Genomic DNA, 20,874 nt, shown 5'->3' with positions numbered 1-20,874 from the left:
ATCTCGGGTATCGAAATAGGTTCAGCTAAGGTTAGTGTCTCTCTCTCCTCTAGCTGTGGGAGGTCGAGATCTTCAAGGGATTTCACTTGAGAGGGGGTTAGTGGCTCGGGGGGGGGGTGTAGAGCTGTGCATAATAGTTTGCAAATCTTTGATTAATTGACTTTTGTTCAAATAAATGACTCCCATCTATGTCTTCTATCTCCATTATCATTGATTGCTGTGCTGTCTCGGGGGTGCCGCCATCCAAGCTAAGAGCGAGCTCGCTTTATCTCCCTCTGTGTGTTGTCTATCTAGATATTTCTTATAGTCAAATTTGCATAGTATTTCTGTGGCTTCCGCTACTTTCCCCTTAGTAGATGCGATGTCAGAGGCAACTTCTGGGTGTTCGGGTCTCTGGCGCTCTAGTTCTCTAAGGGTTCTCTCAAATTTTTGGATATCTTGTTCCAGTGATCTCCTCACTCCGACATTGTCTGCTATACATTTCCCTCGGATTACGGTCTTAAAAGTCTCCCATTCTATCGCCCTGCTAGATGCTGTTCCCGTATTGAGATTGAAAAAATCTTTAATGGATTCTGATATGGAGCATTTGAATGCTTCATCTTCCAGCATTTCTGCTCTTAGTCTCCAGGTTGGAATGCAGGTTCTTTCCCTCCCCCAGGTCAATGAAATCATGAATGGGTTATGATCAGAGAGGGAACGACATAGATATTCTGCTGAGCACACCCCACTTTGTAACTCGGGGGAGGCTAGGATTGTGTCTAGTCTGACATGTAGGTCATGAATTGTAGAATGGAATGAGTAATCTCTAGTGATAGAGTGGACATGTCTCCAGCATTCGCTAAATCCCCATTGGTGTTGCTAATCAGAAAACTGTTTAGCCGTTTTAATGGTTGGTGATCCCTGTAAGGGGGGGGGGTGATCTATCAAGCATGGGGTTCGCAATGCAATTAAGTCCCCCCCCCCCATGAGGGTAGTTTGGTTAAAATTAGAGCCTAATTCCCTTGAGAGCCTAGTTAGGAAGGAACCCTGTTCCTGGTTTGGGGCATACACTCCTCCTATTGTAATATCTCTCACTGCCAGTCTCACAGTGATCAGGACATAACGGTCGTCTTAATCTAGAATCTCTTGGGTTTTTGGAAGGGGACCCCCGGACGTATCCAAATCAGCACTCCCCTGGCATAGGCTGAGTAGGATGTCGCGAATACCTGGCCTCGCCAGCGCTTTGCTAGGGCTCTGACCTCTTGTTCCAGTAAGTGGGTTTCCTGTAATATTGCTATATGGGCCCCTCTCCTTTTAAGTTGGTTATAAAGTTTATATCTTTTGTTCATATTGTTCAGACCTCTAACATTCCAAGTAAGAATTTTGTATTTCAGGGGGGAATCCATACTAAACGGTCATAGTTGTACGCGTTCTGTCCTCCCTTCTCATTCTCTCCCAGGTTCCTCTTTCTTCTTGTTTCTATACAGTACAGAGTGATTAGCATATTGGTGCTGGATGTAAATTCCCCTATTACTCAAATGTGTACTTCCCCAACTCCCCCCTTCTCTACCCCAGGACCGGTATTTAGAACTACCCCCGTCCAAACTTTTGGATCTAAGATTGGTAACTATTGGGTAAGGCAGTGTACCAGGGACTCAAAACCTGTCTCCAGGTTGGACCTCCGGGCCATATACATTCTATTATAGCTCAATCATTTCAAGCATAGTTCTTGTCACATTTAGATTAATAACTCTTAGCTTTAGGTTTCCTCGCCGAGAATGATTCAGTCCGTTGAAGCAAGGAGTCATAGGGCATTGGTAGTGCTTAAATTGGAGTTCTCATCTGTTCCATGCGGCACCCGTAGTTTGTTTATTTCTTTGGAGGTATCTGGGTATCCTTTATTTTTGTGTTTTCCCCCGTGTTCTTGGTGTTTCGAGGTTAAAAGTTCAAAAAAGTTCTTCTGATGACTTCGGAGTTACTTTTGGCATGCTAACTGAAGTGCCTTGGGAGGAAATGGATGTGTGGCCTGAGTTAGAGTCGTGGTCAGATAGAGATACCAGTGATCTCGTAATGGTCAGGTCTCCTCCAATTATTATAGCTACGTTAGATACCGCTTCCAGTCTTTCTTTAGATGGTAGCTGGTCCAGTCGTGCTCTTCTTGGGTTGCAGATGCTTGCACCATTCCGCTGTTTTTTGGTCGTCATCTGTCTCTTTTTTTGTGGAGTGGATGTGGGCTGCTCCATCGTTTCCAGCCAGTCCCACACTAGTTGGGGTCATGTGAAGAAGTGAGTTCTATCTCCGTGTGTCACTCTTAACTTAGCTGGGAAGAGCATGGCATATTGGATTCCCATGTTTCTGAGCTGTTTCTTGGCGTCTCTAAACGCGCCAAGTCTATGCGCTCTTTCGACTGCAAAAAATAGGGACAGCCCCTCTGGTGGGATTATTTGTTTTAGCCAGTCTTCAAGGAACGCTTCCATGCATTGTGCTCCAAGTTCTGATTTTTCAGGGAGACCCACTATGCGCATGTTACTTCTTCTGGAAGTCTCTCCATTCCTCTTTCGACTCTCTCAGATCCAGCAGCTCTCTTCGCTCCCTACTTGCGCCTCGCGCTTCCTCCTCGAGCCCTCGGCAGGATCGTTTTGGTAATTTCAGCCCAGGGAGTACTCATTGTTAGTGTTGGAGCGGTTCACTACTTTTATTCAGTTACACACTACTTCCCTGGGTGCTGGGTATTAAGTTGCTGTGAGGTATTCCTGCTTCTCCCACTGGGGTAGGGTCTTCAGTGCTTTACCACCCCTCGTATCGCCAGAATCAAGGAGGGCCGTTGTGTTTCGGCCTCTACGCTCCTCTTCCGACCCTCTCAGACCCAGCCGCTCTCTTCGCACCTTGCTTGCGGTTCGCTTCCTCCCCGAGCCCTCGGCGGGGTATTTTGCTAATTTTTGAGTTTTGCCCCTTCTCCTCTTAAGGAGTGGGGGGGGGGGTATATTGGGGCTTGTACTTACCGAGGGCTTTGGGAGTTGTCTGGCGCTGCTCTGATCGTCGTGGGATCTTTTCCTTTTTAATGTGGACTTGCGGCCGCCATCTTGGATTCGCCGATCAGGATTTTGTTTCCTGTTTTTCAGTGCTTATTTGGGTGAGCCATTCTCCTTGTTCGTGCTCTGGATATTCCGATTAGCGGAACTCTGTTTATGTAGATGATTGAAGGCTATTTGATGTCAGAATAATATCGGGCCCGATGGATGCTGCTCGGAGCTCCGCGCTACGCGTGTAGCTCCGTCAGTCGCCGGCCACGCCCCCGGCCCTTCTCTGCTTCAAGTCCCAATCAAAAAACTACAGAAAAGTAAACTTTCAACTGTCTTCCTTCCTTGAAACAATATTAGATCTGGGTGATCGATTTTGATACAATATTGCATGATATACCAAATAAACATCTCCACCTTGTTTGTGTAGGAGACCATACCATTATTTGCATTAGGTCATATTTCAGGCTCACTCTCAAGTAGTAAACCCTCCTTTTCTTATTTTTATTTTTATATTTATTTTGTATTGGACACCTGAGAGACACATTCATTAAAGTAATTACATCGATTACACCCACAAAGAGAAAAAAAAAAACTTTCTTACAATGGTGTAACACCACACCATAAGTGAAGGATATATGACAGCGCTTACCAAATCGTAAACCAAGAAAATAAATACAAGAAATGAATTGCAATATACATATTCCTCCAAAATCATACACTTTTAGTCCCTGTCGCCATTTTATTCCATACTGCCAGCTGTTTAGATCTAATGCATTCACCCAGTACTCCCCAGATGATTTGCCCCTTCAGTCTCGCTTCCCTCCCCTTCCGTTGGTACAATGAGAGCTCGAGCTGATATACAGTGAGGAGCCGTTCTAGCCAATATTGGAATACTGGAGACTGCTGATCCAACCACACAGAGGCAATACAAAGCTGATAGACAGCCATTGAGACAAAAACAAACTTTGACATCTGAGGCCCAACTACATCAGATACATCTAATATTACAATCTCAGGAGTTAATTCCAAATCTTGTTTAACTACTTCTTTTGAAAATGGCCTGATATCCCTTCTCAAAGTTTCTAATTTCATACATGTAGCAAACATATGGGTTAGATCTTCACCAAGTAGCTGACATCTCGGACAATGTATCCCCTCTGTCCTACCCCACTTAGCTATTTTCTCTGGGGTAAAATATAAGTAAAAAATTGTTTTATAATGTTGTACCTGGAGTGCTGCAGAGATCAAAATGCTGCACCCCAGTTCCATAGATACGTAAAATTCTGCATCTCTAATATTTAATCAGGCTTCCCACTTCTTACAGTGCTTCTCCAGATGCTCTGGCTGTTCTTCATTCAATTTAGCATATGCTAAACTTACAGATATCCTTGCGCCAGTTGCCATCATCTCCATCAATGGGCATTTTGTAAACCCTGCTGTCGCCCCGGTTTTCCTATGCATAAAATCCCTCACTTGTAGATATTTAAAGAAATCCGTTTGCTCCAGATCACATTTCGCCCTCAAGGTCTCAAATGTGCCTATCATAGATCCTACAAAAAAATGACCTAACTTTTTAACACCTTGCCGGTTCCATTTTGCCATATATCTATCCCTAAATATCTCAGGAAAGGTTATTTGCAATCAAAGTGTAGCGATTAAATCTACCTAATCCCGTTTTTTTCCGCCAAGGATCCCAGCAATTAAAAGCAGCATTTAATACCTTAAATAGCACTTTGTTATAACAGCTGGGTCCGTTAGTGTCAGCAGCCCGCCACTAGCCAAGTGTCCAATTAGCAGTTCATAGATATCCGGGATATACCCTTCCCCTATCAAGGTTCCTCTGCTATTAAACAGAGGGGGCATAAATTGTAGCGCTGCTGCCAGCTGATATAATTTAAAATTTGGCCGAGGCCATCCCCCCTTCTCCCTTAGTGAAGTTATATATCTACTAGCTCTCCCACTCTTGCCATATGACCAAATAAACCTCATGACAAGTTCATCTATCATATTAAACCAGGATTTCCCAAACACCAACGGGATTGACAAGAATAAATAAAGCACCTTGGGGAGAAACATCATCATAACCATATTACATCGTCCCATAATTGACATATGTAAATTATTCCATCTGCTAAAATTATATTTAGCTTTTTTTAAATCGTGATTAAATTGATCTGTACTATCTGCTCCAAATTAGCTCTAATGTCAATCCCTTAATAGACTGCGTGGTCTACCCTTTGGATATTGGTTGTCTTACCATATTCATTCACCACTATCTGAGTTTTATCTTTGTTTAGTAAGTAACCAGATATCTTCCCAAAGCTATATGCAGCTTTTTCAATTTCTTTGAGAACCAAATTTACTAGAAGGACACACCAGAAAACAACACCATCAAAGTAGACATAGTTTGTGTAGAATGAGCACTCACTTTTAAGTGTAATGGCGTGCCAGTTTTCTGGTGACAGAATTTAATGATGTTAGATATTCATCGAGTAATGCTTTGCTTTGAGAGAGGATAGTTTTCTCTTGGGGTGATGAAAGACACAAATAGTTGATTGGATTTGTGAAAGCTGTTTGTTTTGTCCAAGTAGAACTTTAAGCATCTTTTCATGCCATACCAGCATCTGTAAAGAAGGTTTTTAGAATCACTGGTTCATTGAGGTGAAAGTCTGATGGGACTTTTGAAATGAACTTAGGGTTTGTGCGAAGGATTACCCAATAACTTTTAAATTGAAAAAAAGGTGAAAGTCTGGATTTCACTGACTCTTCTGCCTGATGTTAGATCCGAGAGTAGAGCAACTTTCCATGATAGAAACGCAATCTCTGCTTTGTGGATAGGCTCGAAGGATCTTTCATGAGCTGAGAAAGAATGATATTGAGTTTCCAAAAAGGTGAAGGAGACGTTACTGATGGAAAAACTCTGAGTATGTCTTATAGGCATTGTTTTACAAGTCTTCTAGACCAGAATGAATGTGATGTGGCTGATCACCGAAAGCAGGAAATGGCTGCCACATGGACCTTGCATGGATGCATGCGTAAGCCCCGATTGTGCCAGATACAGAAGATACAGAAAATATTTTTTCTGGCGAAGCTGAAAGTGGATGTATATTAGCATTTTGGCACCAAATACAAAATCGTTTCCACTTGACGTGATAAATCTTATTTGTACTGTCTGTGCAGGCTCTGGACAAGATGCCCCTGCAATTTGGTGGGGTGCTCAGATGCGCACATTCATTACATTCAGGAGGCAAGCTGACAAATGAAGTGATTTGGGAACCGGGTGTATTACTTGGCCCTGGCTCATTATTAGCAGAGATTGTATAGGTTTCATCTGGATGTGAGATCTCTCAGAGAGAAGGAGTAACTCCGGAACCAGTGTTGGTGTGGCCATGCTGGAGCTATGAGAATGATCCTACATAGTTCAGCTTTTATTTTCATGAAGATCTTTGGGAGGAGAGGAATCGGAGGAAAGGTTTAGGCAAAGATTACGGACCATGCAATTGAAAACGCATTCTCTCAGGACCCCTTCTGTGGGTGTCAGTTTCAAAGTACTGGCATTTGCCGTTCTTTGGTGTTGCAAAAAGATTCAGATTTGGTTTGTCCCACTGAAGCCAGATGTTGTCCAAGACCATTTGATTGATCTCCCACTCATGGAGAGAGATTGTTAGTCTGCTGAGAGTGTTGGATATGGCATTTTGCTTTCCTGGGTCATGTTCTGCTCGTATATGTACCTTGTGATGGATCGACCCTTCCCAGATAGCCTGAGCTTCTTGAGAGAGCAGGAGAGATCTTGTTCCGCCCTGCTTGTTCATGTAGTGTATCGTGGTAGTGTCCATACGAATGATCACAGCCAGTTTTTTTATTCTGGGGAGAAAAGCCTGCAAGGCTAGATGTACTGCCTTGAGTCTGAATAGATTGATTTGGAGAAGTGGTTGAGAAGGATGCCATTTTTCACTGGTTTGTAGGTCTTCGAGATGACCCTACCAACCTTCAAGGGAAGCTTCGGTGGTGATGAAGGGGAAGGCTGCAATAGAAATCAGAGGGTGACCGACAAATGTACTTGCCACGTCCCCAAGGATAAGGCATTGATCATGCCCAGAGTTACTTTGATGGTATTCTCAACAGAACTCGTAGCTTTTACCAATTGCTTGTCTAGTTCCTCTTGTAGCCGACGCATGCGCACATGGCAAAAAGGAACCAGAGGAACGCAAGCCTGGAATTCCAGTAGAGGCGAATGTGAAGTGAGTTTTATCTTTTAATCGATTTTGCTAAATTGATAAACTTTATTTGTCTCTCCGGTGTGGGCTAAGCTTTGCTGGGCGTTGTATCTAGTGTGGCTCCTAAATAAGTTATACTTTGCGATGGCTGAAGGAATGATTTTTGTGGCTTCACAGTGAGTCTTAGCTTGCTAAACAGGGTTATGCAGGTGGTTGTTGATCTCTGAGCGGCCCAGTACAAAGGTGCTTTCACCAACCAGTCTTCGACATATGCGTTTTGGGTGGATGAGAAGCTACAGTAGATCGTGCAGTGTTACCATTAAGAATGACTGTTTTTGAGATAGGTGTTCAGGTTTCTTAGATCTAAGATTGGCAGCCACTGCTTTGACTTCTTTTGGACCAAGAAGAAATGAGAATAGAAGCCCTTCGCTTTCTGAACTACTGGAACTCGCGCTATAGCACCTTTTGTGAGCATGGTTTCGACTGCCATCTTGAGAAGTTGTAGAGGCTTTTGAGTGGAGGTTTGGAGCGAGGTTGGCAGAGGTTTTTGGATGAACTCTAACGTATGGCCAAATTTTAGAAGGTCCAAGACCCATTGGTCCATAGTGATTTCTTCTCAGCGTTGAAGGTAATTGGATATACTGCCCTCGAGGCAAGGTGTAGGAAAAAAGGAAGTAGCCAGTGCCTGGACCACATCATTGATGGCGGCCTGTGTCTTTTCCTTCCCGTCTCAATTTTAGTTTGGGAGATGGTCTAGTGTATGGCACTTGTAACAGCTATCTCTGTTGGTATTGGGGACAAAATGAGTGAGATATTGTGAAGTATGCTGGATAGCGGTATTTCTGGCAGTATCTGTAGGAATCTGACTCTGTATATAGTATATCAAAATGAACACTACCGCCAGGGCCAACGACCGCGGGAGCACCGCCAACAGGCTGGCGGTGCTCCCTTGGGCATTCTGACCGCGGCGGTACAGCCGCGGTCAGAAACGGAAAACCGGCAGTGTACCGCCGGTTTTCCGCTGCCCTGGGGAATGCCCTGGAAACCGCCGCCCGCCAAAGTCCGAATGACCCCCATAGTGTGCACAGAGTCCAGTGGTAGTCCAGTGGTTCCCCAGAGGCTCAACAGAGGCTAACGTAGAATGCTCTCTTTTGTGGTAGTGTGGTCGAGCAGTTGGGGTTATCAGAGGGTACTGCAAAGCATTTGTTGTACACACACAGTCAAAAGAAGAGCCACACACTCAATGACTAACTCCAGGCCGATGTATTTATATAGGAAAAATATATTTGTTATTTTATTTCTAGAACCAAAAGATTCTAGTAGCAGGTAAGTAAAGTTGTAAGTATGTATCAAGCATATGTATCAAATGTACTTTAAGTTTGGCAAATAAAACAGTTTAAGTGTTAGTGCAGTTTTGGGGTAAATGCTTGACTTACAGTTCCTGTCTCTGGGGGTTAGGATGTCCACTGGTCAAGGTTCAGGATGACCTCAAACATACACCACCAGTAACATGGGGCCTGTCGGGTACAGAGGTCAAAGTTGGTGTTAGATTTACAATGGGATCCTATGGAGACTGGGAGCACTTGGAAACAGATCTGCTGGCAGGTAAGTATCCGTGACTTTGGAGGACAGACCTGGGGGGTTTAGGTAAGCAGGGGAGGGGGGTCGGGAGGGCACAGGTCAGCACCAAACACACACCCTCAGTGGCATAGGGGCGGCTGGGTGCAAACACAGCATCGGGCTCCCAATGCTTTTCAATAGGGGGACCGCAAGAGTCACAAAGATGCTGCGGGCTGGGTCCATTGGGTCGTTCCCGAAAACCAAAGGCTGGACAAGGATGAGGGCCACCTGCTGAATGTCGCTGGACCATCGGTCGGATTCTCCAAGGCCAGGGGACTGCTGGTGCAGGCGTAACTTTGGACGTTGGGTATCTTCATCTGTATCTCTCGCAGCAATGGGGATCCTCCAGATTGAGACTGCAGGTGTCGTCGTGTTGGCCAGGAGGGGTCAAACCAGGGTGGACACAAGGTCAGGATTGCCTGGTCTAGACCGGTGGGCCACCTGGACTCGGGCCATGGAAAGCGGCAGAGTGGGCAGGACTCGAAGATCTGGGGTGGTTCTGGAGTCCTTCTTGAAGTTTCTTGTGGACAGGGCCGCTGTCCTCAGGAGTTCTGGTCCTCTGGTGGGCTGGCAGTCCTCTGGGGGTTTGTAGAGGTTGCTGGTCCAGCAGGATGTGTCACCTTTTTGTAACAGGGCTTCTGAAGCTGCAGACAGGCCGGTACGGCTGGGGCCAATCAGTTGGTGTCTGGAGTCTTCTCTGCTGGGGTCTGCTTAGCAGCCCTTCTTGCTTGAGGGCGCCAGGAATCTGGTGAGCTAGATTCAGGGGTGCCCTTAAATCATAGATTTAGGGGCGTTACAGGGGTCAGAGGGCAGTAGTCAATGGCTACTGTCCCTGAGGGTAGCTACATCCTTTCTGTGTCCACTCCCTTCGGGGAGAGGGGCACATTCCTAGCCCTATTGGTCTCTGTCCTCCAAACTAAGATGAAGGATTCTGCAGGGAGGAGGTCACTTCAGCTCTGGACACCTTATGGGTGGTCCTAGCTGGGGTCGTCCTCCTCCGTTTTACCGAATTTTGCTGCTGGTCTTGCTGCCAAAAGTGGGGCTTCATCCTGGGGCCGGGCATCTCCACTAGCTGGAGTGCCCTGGGGCACTGTAACAGGCAGCCTGAACTTCTGAGGCTCACCACCAAGTATTACAGATCCAGCTGGGGGGAGGTGTAAAGCACCTTAACCCAGAGTAGGCTTTGTTTCTGACCCCAGAGAGCATAAAGGCCGTCACCCCATGGGGTCAGAAACTAGTCTGTTAATGGCAGGCTGGCACAGACAGGTCAGCCCAATACAAAAAGGGTTGGTTAGGGTACAGGGGGCATCTCTAAAATGCCCTCTGTGTGCATTTTACAGTAAATCCAACACTGGCATCAGTGTAGGTTTATTGTGCTGAGACGTTGGATACCAAACTTCCAAGCCTTCAGTGAAGCCATCATGGAGCTGTGAAGTTCATAATGAAAACCTCCCAGCCCATGTACTTAATATGGCCACACTGTACTTACAATGTCTAAAAATGGTCTGGGACACTGCAGGGGCATATTGCTCATGCAGCTATGCCCTCACCAGTGGTATAGTGCACCCTGCCTAGGGCTATAAGGCCTGCTACAGGGGTGACTTACCTATGCCACAGGCAGTGGCTGGTGGGCATGGCACACTGAGAGGGATGCCATGTCGACTTTACCTTTTTAGCCCCACCAGTACACACAATTTGCAATGGCAGTGTGCATGTGCTTGGTGAGGGGCCCTTACGGTGGCACAATACGTGCAGCAGTCCTAAGGGACCCTTCCTGTTCACAGACCACTGGCACCTTTTACAAGAGACTTATCAGTGTACCAGGGGTGTGCAAATTGTGGGAATTGTAGCAGAGCTTCTGAAGCTGCAGACAGACCGGTAGGGCTGGGGCCAAGTCAGTTGGTGTCCGGAGTCTTTTCTGCTATGAGGTGGAGATGTAGGGGTTCAGACCTTGTTTTTCAGGTGTTTTTGAAGAAAAAGATGAATCTTTCTACTCTTTTTAATATGATGAGATTTGTTTTTAATGAGTGACTTAGATAGGCTGCGTTCCCTGTGATCCCATGAGAGGTCTTTTTTGAGGCTTTCCTAGGAGGTTCCTGAGAGGAATGTGATTCTGAAACCCCTCCCTCCCTTTTCTTAAATCGCATTAAATCCCCTAGAAGTACAGTTCTAGGGAAAACCCACTGGTGCTGCGGCAGGATCCCAGCCCACTCTCAGTCAAGTCAGCACCAATATCAGGCAATAAAGGGAGTAACCATGCCAAAAAGGGGCACTTTCCCACAGCCTCCTCTATAAGATGGTTGCCCCTGTCCTGTAGCACCTCGAAAAGGTATTTTCATGAACTTCAGGGTCCCTAATGACTTGGCAGTGCTGGTGTCTGGTTTGATGGCCTGGAGGGCATCATCGATGTGTTTGCCAAAGAGGGCTTCACCATCGTATGGAAGGTCTAAAATTGACCTCAGCCATCCTTGACTCCTTAAGACTGCCGTTCCAGCAAGCTGTCAGAAACCTGTATTGGCAATATTCATGGTATAACAGATAACCTCAGACAAAGTGCGCTCACCCTCTTATACAATTTTCTTCACTTCAGCCTTTAAGTCATCTGGAGGTTTGTCTATGTACGGGACGATATCTGACCACATCTGGTGAGCCTACCTTTCAAGAACAGCCAAAGAGTTTCAGCTCTGACTGTAAGCGCTGACATTGAGGAAAAACGCTTCCCAATATTGTTGAGGCACCTACCCTCTTTGTCTGGAGGTACCAAAATAGGGGCCGAAGGGTTCTTGGAATGGCACTGGGCCTCCAGGGTAACCACTTAGGCAGGCGTAGGATGGCTAGTGAGACACACAGCAGCATCCTCCCAATATTTGTACTTTTTGTTGAGGCATGGTAACATCGTAGCTACCATGGCTAGGTTCTTCATTCTTTTTATGCCCTCATCCCATATATAATCAACAATGGGCATAGCCCGGGTGGATTTGCGTTTGTGGAAGGGCTCCTTAACCATCTGTCTGCTTGGTAGGGACAGGGAGTTCAAACCTTCTTGAAACCATTTCGAGCAGTTTATGGAAGCCCCCTATGACCTCTGGAGGACAATCCACAGAAGGTGGAATTGAAGATGATGGTGCTAGCAGAAGATAGTCGTCCAATTATGTAGGAGTGTCACGTTGCTCACCTTCCTTTCTGCCTTTGTCCGAAGACAAGGGATTCTGGAAAAGAACAGTTTGTGGGGTGTGCTGTGCATAAGAAGGCTGAATTAACAGTCATGGAACCTGAGTCTTCGATGGCTGCACTGGTGGGGTGTGTGCAGATCGAGAAGTGTGTCTAACGGAAGGAGATGACGGTGGGAAACACCTTCATTAATCCATTAGCATAAACCGCCGATCAGATACCAATGATGAAGGAAGACATACCATCTCCTTTTGGTATTGTTGGAATTGTTCTTGAGGAGCGTAGTACTCCTGGTCACAAATTGCCATCGTAATACGCATGACACTTGACGTGCAACTCGAAGGGACTATGTGCCAAGCTAAAGGGACCTTCTTCAATGGAATCCTCTTAAGAGGATGATGGGTAGGAGGAAGAGATGGGTAGGAAGCAGAGGTGATATCTTTCTAGGTGAAGTATGCTCCGGTGTGATGTGTTTTGTTTTTTGCAGATGTTGCCGTTTTCCTGCAGATTTTTCTCTTGAAAATGTCCTAGATCATGCTATGATAAACAGCACCGTTAAAGTTATGTGCATCGTGGAAGGGGGTGCTTTGAGGGACAGTGCCAACAGCGCTGCTGAAAATATTTTTGTCATTGACGGGGGTTCCGTTGACTATGATGTCGATGATACCATAGACAAAGCTGGAAATATTTTAAGCGTCAATGGTATGGGGCTTGGGCTTGCGAAGTCGACGAGGAGATCATTGTCAAGAAAGGCGCTGCCGTAGATGGCGTAGTTACCATACATGTATCGGAGGTCATAGAGGCTGCAGCGGTTGTGGTCGTCGTCAACGGTGTCAACAATGATTTTCTCATCTATGGTGAACTCATCAGCGATTTCCCAGTCTACAGAGCAGAAGAGGGTTTTCTGAATTTGTGAAAAACCTGAGGTGGAGGTGTAGGGGGCTCAGACCTTGTTTTTCAGGTCTTTAAAGAAAAAGATGAATCTTTCTGCCCTTCATAATGTGATGACGATTGTTTTTCATGAGGAGATTTAGAAGGGTTGCGTTCCCTCTAAGACCCATAAGAGGTCTTTTTTGAGGCTTTCTTAGGAGGTTCCTGAGAGGAATGTGATTTTGAAACCTCTCCGTTCCTTTTCTTAAATCTCCTAGAGGTAGATGATGAATCCTCACTGTCCTCCTTATCTGATACAGACTCCTTTCTTGTTTTAAGCTTTTGGAGCCATAAAAGAAGACTTCCTTCACAGTACTTTAAAGTCTTTGAGAAGAAAGCATGACATACCTTGCAGTCCTTGGGCTTGTGAGCTGGATAAAGGCAGTATATGCAGTTTTGCTGAAGGTTATTTGAATAAACAGCCACAAAGCCGGAATAAAATCTTTCTTGCCGTCTCTGACATTTCGGCAGTCAGATTTGAAGCAGGAGAACAGATGAAATTGAGAAGAAAAAAACATATATATATATATATATATATATATATATATATATATATATATACACAGATATATCCCAAATGCTACCATAAAACTGCCCAACACCTCCAAACGGGTGCCTCCATCTGTGACAGTGGCTTCACGTCATTTATCAGTAATCAAAGGAAACAGGAGCACTCTACAGATAACATAACATCCCTTTTAGTAATAAAACAGCAACAGCAGACGCGTTTCAGCTACAATTTGCTTTTCTCAATACTGGAATTACACAAAGCATCAAGTAATGGATTTAAATACGTTTTATAACACTCCCATTGGGTAATGAATCATCAATGACGGACTATTATTCCCCCATACTCTCCTTGCGTCAACATACTGCCATCACAACGTGTATCTCTGAACTTAATCTCAATTGCAGTGTCAGTGCACAAGTTGATACTCCAGTAGTTTTATTTCCTCAATGAATGTACACTGCACAGTCTTTTCAATTTGAAATCTGTTGGCTGTAATGTATCCCAAGGTCGTGCATTGTTACTAGAATTAAATGAAAGATACTCTCCTTGTTAACAAGTTTTCCCCATTCTATGTCAATGGGATTTTTCGAATTTTTGAACATGACTACAGCCCGAACCACTGAACGGAGTTTCACCAAATTTGGCAGAAAGTTAGCTCTTGGTCCAGAAAGTGTGCTTTTTGTGATTTGGAGTAAATCCCTTTAGCAGTTTCGGAGATATTAGAGTTTACAAAATGTAGATATCTAGGGATACGGATCCTATGTGGATCCAACTGTCCCCGTGCTGATATCTCATACACACATACTTACATACAGCACTTTGACCAGGAAATGTTGGCAGACATTATGGAACTTGGCAGAAGCAGGGTCCCTCAAAAAAAGTGAAAAAAAAGAAAAAGGCCAGTGTACAGACACCCTGAGTCTCTAGCCTTGGTATTTACAGTGACATTAAATAAATAAATAAATATATAGTGATGCAGGTGTAAATAGCCTAGAACAAGTCTAGAAAGATAGGACTGAGCACAGCTCAGTGTAGACTCCCTTACACAACATGCAGTAGAAAATCAGAGAGGTACAGGAGCTTCTCAAATAAGTGTTCCAGAAGGTGGTACAGCCTGATTTGTTAAAACCTAAGTTTGGTCTCTTTTGAAAAAATGATATGATACTGAATTGAAGGGCAATGTTTTTCTAAGGTACACTACGACTCCCATTTCGACAACGGGGAAAGATTCAAGCATGTGAATTTATAAAAGATCCAATGCTGGACTAATATCTACATCCAGCCTGTTGCCCAACTTAATCGGTCTTTCACTGTGAAACTAATGATCTATCCTGACCATAACCAAATTGTATTCCATCTTGATGATATCTCTAACAATTCTTGTCTTACCTGCTAAAACTTTCTCATCCTGACAATAACATGGATGAATGAGAATCATTTCAAAGTCAACACAGTCAAAATAGAATTCTTGCTAGTAGGTAAGCAGTTTGCCCTCTAGTCCACCTGTTGATGGCCATCAAATGTAGAGCCCCATACTTCAAGTAAGTGAAGTCCATAACCTAGGATTTTCAATTAGATAACAAATATATCATCCATCAAGTACGTGAGGAGGATGTACACCTCTTGTTTTCACTCCTTCTACCCCACCTGTTGCAGAAAATCTTTTGTCTTTTACTTATTAACTTGCACCATATAGTGACTCACGCTACTATCAGTGACAGCTGGTGCCACTTGAAAATGGTGGGGCATAAACATTGTAGATGAGAATTATTTCGCAAGAAGCAAAGACCGATGGAAAATGGGGGGCTTAAGAGGCTTCTGCCCCAAGAAAAGTTTGAAAAAAGGAATAGCAAATGGTGCATTACAGAGAAAATCTGAGAAAGCAGGTGGTGTATAAAGCAACTGTGAACCTATAGCCTTGAAATATTTAAACACAATAAAAAAAACAATAAAATCTTTCCCATTTCTTACTGCATTAAATATGTAGAACAATTTGTGCAGTGGGCAAAAACTGAATTTAATATTCATTGCTCTTCCGCTCTATTCTGTCTGTATACAGACAAATCAGTGTGCACAACTATGCAGAATCCTTCTTCCAGCCATGGCATCCATTCAGCCTGCCAGTGCCTGAAATGGAAGAAACACCTAGTGAGCCTTTCATAGCTAATATACCTTGTTAAGACCTCGTTCGGCCTCTCATTGACTGCAACACTCACAGAGAAGGCATCTGTTTGATGATTCTTTTGTGATAAATAACACGCCACGCAGAAAGCAAGCAACTGCCTACAGCCAGACTAGCAGAGATTTTGTTTATGTGTAACTTTAGGTGGAACCGCGTGGACAAGGCACTATTGGAGAAGGGGCTGAGCCCTTGAGTTTATTAGGTTCCATTACAGGTATCACTACACCTGCCCCTAAATCCAGACCAGCAGAGGCCCATACAATCATATATGAGACACTTAAAAAAGAAGCAGCAAGCTGCGACAGGAACTGTGCCACATTGACGTGTAGTAACAGTCCGAATGGGTGGATTCTTAAAGTGCCCAGAGAATGTCTAGGTTTGGAGATGGCCCAGTGAAAGCCAGCGATTGCAGAGTGCCCCTTGCATGTACAGGCTTATATTGTGACATGTATGTTTAGGATTATAGACTTCCCATGGCATGTCTGTGTTCATAGACAACTCTTTGTTGAAGACCAAGGCATGCCAACTGCCCGCTCAGGTACAAAGTGTATTTGTCAGAATTAAATTACCCAGTAGAGAGAAATATGAGGAGAAATTAAATTGTGTGATGTAGGGCATAACAGGAGTTTCTATGTGCTCCATGACAGGGAACGTATTTTTTCGTGGAGTAAGTTACATTACCATCAATCGGGCTATCACACAGAGCTACAGAAATTTCTGTTTGTAATGGTAACTTCAGCGCAAAGAAGGTTTATGAAATAAAAGGCACCTCTTACTGAGTCATCAAGTGGGTCGCTTGGGACCAGGACCGAGCAACTGGAGTGGAGAGCTATGATTATAAAGTACTCTCAGGCGGCAGTCTCACCCTCGTCTTTTCTGCTCTGTGGGCATGATGACAAGGGAACAAAAGAGATGGCAAGAAAAGGCAGCAAGAGTAAGAAAATGACCAATCACTGCATGACTCCATATTAAAGCCATACAGTGATTGGCCATGTTCTTCTGTAAAGGCAAACCTCCCACCCCCAAAGCTGCCTCCTAAACTAGCGCTATTTAGTCAATCCTAGTGCTGCTCCCTTGCTGCAAACAGCATAAGGGCAATGTCAGGATTAGCAGAAGCATGCAAAATCAGAACTCCTGTTAAGATGCACACATTATTAATAAAATTGTTTCACTGAAACATGATGAAATAACATGTATTAAAAGGCTTAACTGTAAATAAAAACGAGTAGCTGATATGGTGGACACCATAAACATATATTAACATGAATATAATGTTTAATGAAAATGTATTTTGCTTAATTATAATTAAATGTACTGAAAAAGATTAATATGCACTAAAAGGATTAATAGTTTAAGTATTAGGAAATATTATATTCTTCATGTTTTAGCATAAGTTTAAAAGGCCTCACGTTTTAGTAATTTTCCAGATACAATGGTTTGAAGAGTGTTAACTCTGCAAAATAAAGTTTTGTTCCTTGCTTGTCACTTGTTCTTCCTGAGATGAGATATTAAAGTACAAACTAAACAATAGACTTCAGTGCTCAATGTCGTGTTTCATGTTATAATAGTTGTACTTGCTTGAGTTTTAGATATTGGCAGGAAGCTCGGTAATGTTTTTCTACACTGTTTAAATGTTATTTTTGAGAGGAAATTGGTGACCCAGAAGCGAGAAAAGGTGAGCCAATCGTGGGTTCATACTTCTGGAACGTGGATCAGAGGTTATTGGTTGCACACTAAAAACCCCATACTCTGACCAATCGAATCTTTGTTAGTTGCTTAGTAGGGTTTTAATTAGGGCTCTCGGTTTTATGGTATTTATGTTTTTTAACATTTCCTTCTGTATGTATACATATTTACTTTTTGGCCATCTTTTTGGTATATCGACATATTTATTTTGTATTTTGAGAATTAAAGGAGTTGTAAAATGGTATAATTCCACATTTATTTATCAGCATGCTCTCATAATTTGATGCCTGTCGTGTTTCAGCAACTTAAGCAGCTAGATGTAACAAAAAACTTCACTTATCGTTAAATATTAGCATTATATACAAATATATGGAAACATATATTTGTATTTAAGGAAATCTCATCCTAGTTGTTAATTCCCAATGTTGTTTAGCAGCTCAGCTGCACGCCTGGAATTCATGAAGAACAGCATGAAAGTCGCTCACAAGAAGTACAATTTTCTGTATTTTTCCGCTTTTAAAAATAAATACAGACAGGAAACACATTGTTTTCTGTCTGTATTTCTCTGTAAAAATCAGTAAGAATGGAATACTGGAAGCCTTAGTTTTAAAACAGCAAAGTTTAGATGATGTAAGTTTAGATTCTGTGCTCCTCTACATCTGAAACGATGTTCTTTATCATTATTTTTCTGTCACTGACAGTTAAAGTACAATAGGCCCAAACATTACTGAACTGTTTCCCCATTCAAAATACTGATGCTGTACAATGAAGACCATATGTTCAACTGATGAAGATGCTGCTGCTTGCTAATCCATTTAGAGAGATATAACCAAATGTGCATTTTGTTTTTCTTGCAGATTTTTATGTTTTCTCTCTATCAAAAATCCAACCACTATTTTGGTTAGTGCCATAGTCAAATCTTTTTCAAGTTAATGTTTGTCTTCTTTTTTTTTTGCATGAAGCACAAAGATGCTTATTGAATTAGAGTGATAGCTAGGGATGCCAAAATCTATATTCGATTGAGATTCTTCCGACGATTTGGCCAGCCTATATTTTTTCTGTACTTATATCATTTGGTCTTGCGTTTGATTTACATGATCTTAGTATTGTTAATCTGAAGGGTAATAAATGTTTGAACTTCATTAAACTGATGTATTGATTCATGGCCACATAGGTCATGGTGGGTATAATTTACTGACTCCAAAATTGAAATAGATATCTATTGATTTGATATTGTTAATATTGATTGTCAGGACGTTTTCACACTCCTGTCTGAGTCAAAAGGTTCAGGTCGATCTCTAAGGGTAATAGATGGATATCCTATACGTGTCACCTTATAAAAAAATATCAAGAGAAATATAAGGCTAGACACGCACACACTCCTTAGGTGACAAGGGGTGCTGTGGCTATGATCTACTTACTGCTCACTAACGTTGTGTGGCAGGAGGCCTCAAGTGAGCATTTTAGGCTTGTCATAGGAAGACACCCATCAAGCCCAACATGCACAATGACACTTCACTTGAAGTGCATACCCAGCCAGTCTGCCTGCCGTCAACATTGAAGCGCTATCCCCATCCACCCATGATTGAAACCAAGGCATTTGCCTGCAGTGTGCTCCTGGTCAGTCTGAAATGAAAGCCCAGTGGACAGGAAATAAACCATTTAATTTTAAGTACATAATTTAACATTTATATTCCGGGGCTCAGAGGGGCAAGAAATACAGGGGGGTGATGCCCTCATGCCCCCATAGAGAAACAGCCGCTGGCTGCTATGATGATGTATTTTCAGTACTGCAATTCCCTGTATCTCAGACCCCCAATGTATTTTCTGGCCAGACTGTAGTGCATTTAAAATTTAGCAGTCTGACTTTTTTTTTTTCAATCTTCCATGCCATTTCTCCGTAACTTGTTGTACGGACACTCTTCACTGGTTGCCAATCTCCAAACAGATTTTACTCAAGTTCCTCTGTCTGGCTCACTGTGCCTACCACGATTAACACCATGTGTACCTCCACTCGAATTCTCATATTACACTCCCATTTGCATCCTCAGATTGTCCTTTTTGGGTCTGCTTTCTATTTTAAACCATTGACTATCCAAGACTTGAAGTCACTCCTAACTAGAGGCCAAACATTGGAACAACCTGCCTCTTCCACTGCACCAGATACCAAATCATCTGGCGTCCAAGAAAGCTCTCAAAACTTAGCTTTTCTCTGTCCAGCTCCTTCTCCTATGCACTCTTTAGATTTAACTGAAATCTTTTAACGCCAGGACACCTTTCTGTGTCATCCTCTGTAAATATATAGACTAGAATAGTTTCATTGACTGCTGAAGAACAGAAATGCTGCACCAAGATTGTAAAAATCTACAGAGGGAGCTATGTCACATTATGACTTCCTTTCCAGTTCAATGAGCGGCTATGCCACCTTTGTTGTGCTCACCCTATAAAGAACAAATACGATACTTAGATTTTGCAACATTCAGTTTTATCCAAGTTTGCCCGAGTACACCTACATACCTCTCTACCATAAAAATTACCTAATAATTTACAACCTAAATCAAAGGTACAGCTAGTCACAGAGAAGTTCCATTTCTCTATAAAGTCAGAGACTGAAATGAGAGGGATGTACATGTGGGAAATTAGACTGCAGCTGAGAGGAGGTGAGTCTGCAGTTTCAACAGGCAGGGGAAATTTCAAATTTTGAATGTCCAAGCCACCATCATGGTTGTATAAATCACTAAATAACAATGAGAATATGAAGGATACGTTACATGCCTTTACTAGGCAAGCAACCAGCATTTTAAATGCAAGATTGACATTTTCCCTATGCATACTTGAAAACAAACAATATAATTGGCCTACCTTTTTGCTTTATCCTTGTCATCTTCATCAATAAATCCATCAAAAATACTAACATCATCCCTGCAACAGACATGATAACAAAGTGAGTCAAAACAGAATACTGAACACTTGTATTTACCACACAAGGCAAACGCGTTACAATTGAACAACCTCTGACTAAGGTCCTGGAAAAAGCAAAACAAGAAGAAAGCAAACCTTAATGTTTATTTTTATGAGTTTGAATTAAGATATACCAATACAGTTAAAGCTAATTATCTAATGGAAAACTATATTTGAATAGGTTTCATCTACCTCTAACAAACAATCCAAGTTAGGTCCTGGAAACATCAAGAGAAAGCAAACCTTCATGTCAATGCTCATTAGGTACCCCAGCCCACAGCGACTATGGTATTCCAGGCTGTAAAGAGATCCCTGTGAACTGTCAATAAAGCATGAGTGTCTTCAAAAACGATCCACTCTTGCTCCCCAAGAGTTGTACCTAATGGCTACAGACAGGCCCATACAGTTATAACTAATTTTCTATAGCAAACGTATCTGTGAAGATCACTACAGGACTCAGCATGAGATCATAGACAGTAATATGAGAGGCAGATAGACAAAGTGCATAGCTACTTTAAGTTAAACAGCAACGTTAACAACTCAGGGCCTGATTTGAGTTTGGCGGAGGTGGTTACCCCATCACAAATGAGAAGG

The 20,874-nt window shown here is 43.0% G+C and overlaps 1 protein-coding gene across 19 annotated transcripts in view; it reads right to left on the bottom strand.

The window, feature by feature from the left end:
* CLOCK (clock circadian regulator) overlaps window positions 1-20,874 on the bottom strand; it is a 1,126,282-nt gene that overhangs the window by 759,967 nt on the left and 345,441 nt on the right. For 13 of the 19 annotated variants that reach the window (XM_069200997.1, XM_069201058.1, XM_069200964.1 and 10 more), the window contains one exon: window positions 20,182-20,241. The exons of the other annotated variants lie outside the window; for them this stretch is intronic. In XM_069200997.1, the coding sequence (XP_069057098.1) occupies window positions 20,182-20,241 (60 nt within the window). The remainder of the gene's footprint in view (window positions 1-20,181; window positions 20,242-20,874) is intronic. 19 annotated transcript variants of the gene reach the window in all.

This window comes from Pleurodeles waltl, chromosome 1_2, assembly GCF_031143425.1.
Source record: "Pleurodeles waltl isolate 20211129_DDA chromosome 1_2, aPleWal1.hap1.20221129, whole genome shotgun sequence".
NCBI classification, from domain to species: Eukaryota; Metazoa; Chordata; class Amphibia; order Caudata; family Salamandridae; genus Pleurodeles; species Pleurodeles waltl.
Note: the sequence above shows the minus strand (reverse complement) of the source record. Positions and strands in the feature narration are given on the sequence as shown.